This window comes from Bison bison, unplaced genomic scaffold (genome assembly GCF_000754665.1).
Source record: "Bison bison bison isolate TAMUID 2011002044 unplaced genomic scaffold, Bison_UMD1.0 scf7180017858753, whole genome shotgun sequence".
NCBI lineage: Eukaryota > Metazoa > Chordata > Mammalia > Artiodactyla > Bovidae > Bison > Bison bison.
The window spans coordinates 17,594-22,331 of record NW_011489325.1 but is presented as its reverse complement, the minus strand read 5'-3'; the positions used below and the strand labels follow the sequence as shown (position 1 = coordinate 22,331).

At 59.7% G+C, this 4,738-nt stretch overlaps 1 protein-coding gene across 1 annotated transcript in view; it reads left to right on the top strand.

Annotated features, from left to right (window-relative positions):
* The window catches only part of UBAC1 (UBA domain containing 1), a 19,254-nt gene that overhangs the window by 10,018 nt on the left and 4,498 nt on the right, over window positions 1-4,738 (top strand). Inside the window, exons 7-9 of the mRNA XM_010828881.1 lie at window positions 792-1,005; window positions 3,453-3,539; window positions 4,134-4,272. Of these exons, the coding sequence (XP_010827183.1) occupies window positions 792-1,005; window positions 3,453-3,539; window positions 4,134-4,272 (440 nt within the window). The remainder of the gene's footprint in view (window positions 1-791; window positions 1,006-3,452; window positions 3,540-4,133; window positions 4,273-4,738) is intronic.

Below are 4,738 nucleotides of genomic sequence, written 5' to 3'. Positions count from 1 at the left end.
TCGGGCCCCCCCGCCGCGGGTGACACCCTTCTGCCCCGGGCCCCGTGACTGAGTCGCCTCCAGTGTGCGTGAGTGTCGGTAGAGGACCTGGACGCGTGTTCCGGAGTCACAGCACTGGCCGCCTCCAGGTCTTACAGGGCGGTGTGCGGTGGACCCGCTTATTGGGAGCGTGGCATGTGATGGTGGTCGTGCACCTCACCAGGCTCTCGTTTTCCGGGAACTTGGATCACAGCCTGCTCCCGGCGGGGCCGAGGAGGACCATGGCACATGGGCGGTGGCGTCCTGGGAGTCTCCTGTAGTTTCCTGTTGTTAGTTACTTGTCGGTTACGTGCCTTTCTGTATGTTCGGTTCTGAAATAAATTGTCTGTAACCGAGGGGTGGTCAGCGGGCTGTGTTCTTTTCGCTTTTGAACCAGTCTCTCGTGGGCACCTCGTGGGTTTGGCTCCCGTGGCTTTCTGCACTTGGGTATTTGTTCTGGCTGCGCCTCGTGGCAGGTTAGGGCGGGGCCGGGGCTTCAGCCGCGCTCTGTTAGATCCTTGTACAGGACTCGGCAGCTCGCACTAGAGAAGCCACGAAGTCAGAGAGGCTTTTCTCGGGACGCAAAGGCCCGGTTCCCTGGCCTGAGGTGCTGCTCAGAGGCCATCTTACCTTGGAGCACGTCAGTGCTCACGAGCCATCTTCCCTTGGGGCACGTCAGTGCTCAGGGGCCGTCTTACCTTGCGGCACATCGGTGCTCAGGGGCCGTCTTACCTTGCAGCATGTTGGTGCTCAGAGGCTGTCTTACCTTGCAGCATGTCGGTGCCCCAGGCCATGGAGTGGCTCATCGAGCACGCAGATGACCCCACCATCGACACTCCACTCCCAGGCCCATCCTCGCAGGGAGAGGCGGGCGCCGAGGCCGCCCCTGCTGCCGGGACCAGTGAGGAGGAGGAGGAGGCCAGAGATGAGCTGACGGAGATCTTCAAGAAGATCCGGAGGAAAAGGGAGTTTCGTGCGGATGCCCGGGTGTGTGTTTTCAGGTAGTGGGGGCGCCTGGCAGGTGGAGGGGCTGGTCCTCCCAAGGCGAGTCCTGCGGGGGAAGCCACAGCCCCCAGGCCAGGCCACCGGCCCTGCAGGGAGCGAGGCTGGGAGGGCTCTGGACAGACTTGAGTCTGGAGTCTCCAGTTTGAAGTTTATAAGTGTCCTTGAGCCGTGGGGTCAGGCGGGGGCCCTGTCCAGAGACGGGAGGGTCACCCACCGGCCGCATGGCCCGCCTTGTGAGCAGGAGGCTGGTCAGGAGGGTCAGTGGAGCATCTGGGGGACTCAAGGGCCCGAGCCCCACGGCCTCTGGCTGGACTCGGCCCGCTGACCTGAGTGTCCGTCCTTGTAGCCGCCTCTTCACCGTCACCTTGTATCTGATGCTTTTCTGTCTCCCTGTTCTTTTTCATTGTTCTCTCTTTTCATTAGGGTTAATTTTAATTTAATCTCTTTAGATGCCGTTGGCACTGTGAGCGTATCCTATTTACTTTCAGATCACAGCTCTTGTCAGCTCCAGGCGTTAGGGCTCCAGTTCTTCATGTCCTCCTGGTTTTGCTTGTGGCCCTAATTTCTCGGGGCCTGGTGCCTCGATCTGGGCTCACCTGTGGGCTTGTTTCCGTGGGAACCCGTGTGGCCGGGCTGTGGGGTGCCCTCTGCAGCTGATTCAGAGCCTGTGTCTGCGGGGTTGAGTGTGACCTCAGGCAGGGCTCGTGGGCCATGCGGAGTGTCCCCCGCGGGGCCAGGGCCCTCTCTGTGGGACGCAGAGCCTGCTCAGGGCCCTGGAGTCCAGCTCCAGCTTCGCCCGGCATGGACCCCAGGTCTGCGTCCTGTGCATGACGCTGGGCCCCGCCCCCTGCCCAGGGGACACCCTCTGGGAGGCCAGGGCGTTGTGGCTTTGTCTCTGTTCCTTTGGGATTTTCCCTTGAGTTGAGCTCCGCGTGCAGAAGCACATGGGTTACTTTAGTCCAGCATTTCTCGGTCCCAGAGGAAGTGTGTCTCTTCGTCTTAGTCTCTTGGGAGTACAGTCGGTTGGCCCTGGACCCTGTTCGGGAAAGGCAGCCTGTCCCCGGGCGGGTCCCATGCTCTGCTGTCAGGCTGCACGCCTTTCCCGGGTTGGGGGGTCCTGCAGGGCCCCGTGAGGCCCGCTGATGGTTGTTCACGGTCTTGGTCACCACCTTAAAGGCCTTTCCTGCTCTGGGTTGTCGTTCTTAACCATCTTAAGTCACTCCTTTCCCCAAAAGGGTGTCGAGGCTTGAAGGGCCAAGGTCTGTGATCCTGAACCAGTCGGGGAGGGTCCAGTAAGGCTCAGATCCCGGGGAGAGCAGGTTGGAGAGCAAGGCTTGGACGTGAGGCAGACCTTCAGCTGCCTCCGCTCCCCTGCCCAGCCGCGGACAGGGCAGTGACTGTGCAGAGCCTGCGGGCGCGAGGGCCTCTCAGCGCAGCCACACGGGGGGTCCTCCCTGGAGGGCTGGGGAGAAGCGCGTGGGAGCATCTGGAATCCCCAGCAGTCCTGGGGCCGAGACAGAAGTGAGGAGAGGGGGCGGTTTATGTTGACACTTCATGGAAAAGGCCCTCCTACTCTTGGGTTTCAGATTGGACTCCAGGCGATCTTAGGTGACGTGGATATCAAGCACTGCGGGGGGGCTGTGCCCGCAGCGTGCGCTGACAGGCCGGAGGTGGGGAATGGCCCAGAGGAGCAGAGGAAGGGGGTCCTTGGCAGAAAGGACAGCTTAGATCTTGTTAACTATCATTTAGAATTAATTTCAAGGTTTTTTTTTTTCCCAAAGATAAAGTGTGAAGAAAATCTCTCCGAGTTTCAGAAATGGCTGACGTTTTTGTCTCCACTTAAATGGGCACGGCCGATGTGCCCTTTCTCTGACCTGCTCCTCCTACTTGGCAGCCCCTCTTGAGGGGGCTATGCGAGGTGGTGGGGACAGTCCCACTCTTGAGAGTCTCGGGGACACAGCTGGCGGGACCTGGGTGGGACAGTGAGCCTCCAGGAGAGAGCTCCAGTTCCGCCCCTCTGTCCTTCAGAGAGCCAGCAAGTATCTCCCTGAAGCCATAGGGAAACAGTCTTGAAATAGAAAACCTGGTGTTTTTTTTTTTGTTTTTTTTTTTAAGATGTATTTATCTTTGGTCACTCTGGGTCTTTGTTGCTCTGCACGGCCTTTCTCTAGTTGTGGAGAGCAGGGGCCACTCTGGCCATGGTGCTCGGACTCTCACTGCAGTGGCATCCTGTTGTGGAGCGCCGGCTCTGGGCATGTGGGCTTTGGCAGTTGTGGCTCCCGGGCTCCAGAACGCCTCAGGCTCTATAGTTGCGGGTGGCACACGGGCTTCATTGCCCCAGAGCATATGGGATCTTCCAGACCAGGGATCGAACCGTTAAGACATCCCCTGCCAAGGTGCCACGGCTGAGCCTGCGGCCTCTCCTGCAGGCTGTCATTTCCCTGATGGAGATGGGCTTCGACGAGAAGGAAGTGATCGACGCCCTCAGAGTGAGCAACAACCAGCAGAACGCCGCCGTGAGTACTGCGTGCAGCCTGGGCACCCGGGGATGCGGGCACCTTCCCGTGCAGGCGGCTCCTTTGCTTTTGAGGTGCAACAACAGGGTAGATGGTTCAAACAGTGTACAGACTTTAAAGTACTGAGAAAATCCTGGGCTTTGCCTCTTAGAGAAAGGTACGCATCCTGTGGGTGAACGTGAAGCTTGTATATTGTGTTACACTGACACTGAGACGATGCCACCCTGTGGACACATGCCCACTGCTGACCGAGAGCCTGGGGAGGGGCTGGGGGTGACGCTGAGTCACTTGGGGAGCAGACTCAATCTGGCCCATGTGGCCCAGGAAGGCAAGGTGGGCCTGGGCTTCAGCTGTTCCTGGACGAGCCCACGAGGTCACACCCCGGCCACTTCACACGACAGGGCTCTGGTGTGCACTCGGGCTGCAGAGCTCCAGAGTGCCCTGAGCTGCAGCGCCCGCATCTGCCGGGACAGCCGGGCTGGACTGGCCCTTCTGTCAGGGCCCCTGGCCACTGGGGCAGCCCTGGAGCCCCCGCCGCAGTGTCGAGGTTGGCGGGGACCGTAGACACTGACCCTGCTCTTCTGGTGTTTGCAGTGCGAATGGCTGCTGGGTGACCGCAGGCCCTCTCCCGAGGAGCTGGACAAGGGCATCGACCCCGAGAGCCCCCTGTTTCAGGCCATTCTGGACAACCCCGTGGTGCAGCTGGGCCTGACCAACCCGAAGACCTTACTAGGTGCGTGCCTTGCTGCTGCCCGGCGGGGCGGGGCCCGCCCACCACACAGATGTCCCTGGGCGATACTGTGGGCGTGCCGCCCCTGCAGGGCTCTGGTGGCTGGGGCCCGGGTGTGACAGCCTCCTGTGCGGTGACTCCATTCCAGCTCTGAAAAACCAGCTCCAGCAGGTGATCCGGTTGGGAGAGCGTAGACAGCGCCCAGCAGGTCAGGGCCGTGCCCAGAGGAGGCTTCGTTGGCTGGTGGCTCTTAGTCTCTGTAAGGGTTGCCTCAGTGCTTGTTTTGCCTATGAGATACGATATGATATAAAAAAGTGTGTATAATTTCTGTCACTTTAAAAAGTGATAGTAAAATTAATAACCACGTTTCTGCTGTTCATCTTGAAAAAAAAGCGGTCTTTTAAAAAAATCATAGTGCGATGCAGGCACCCTTGAGTCCCTGGGTGCCCCCCCAGCCCCTGCTGCAATG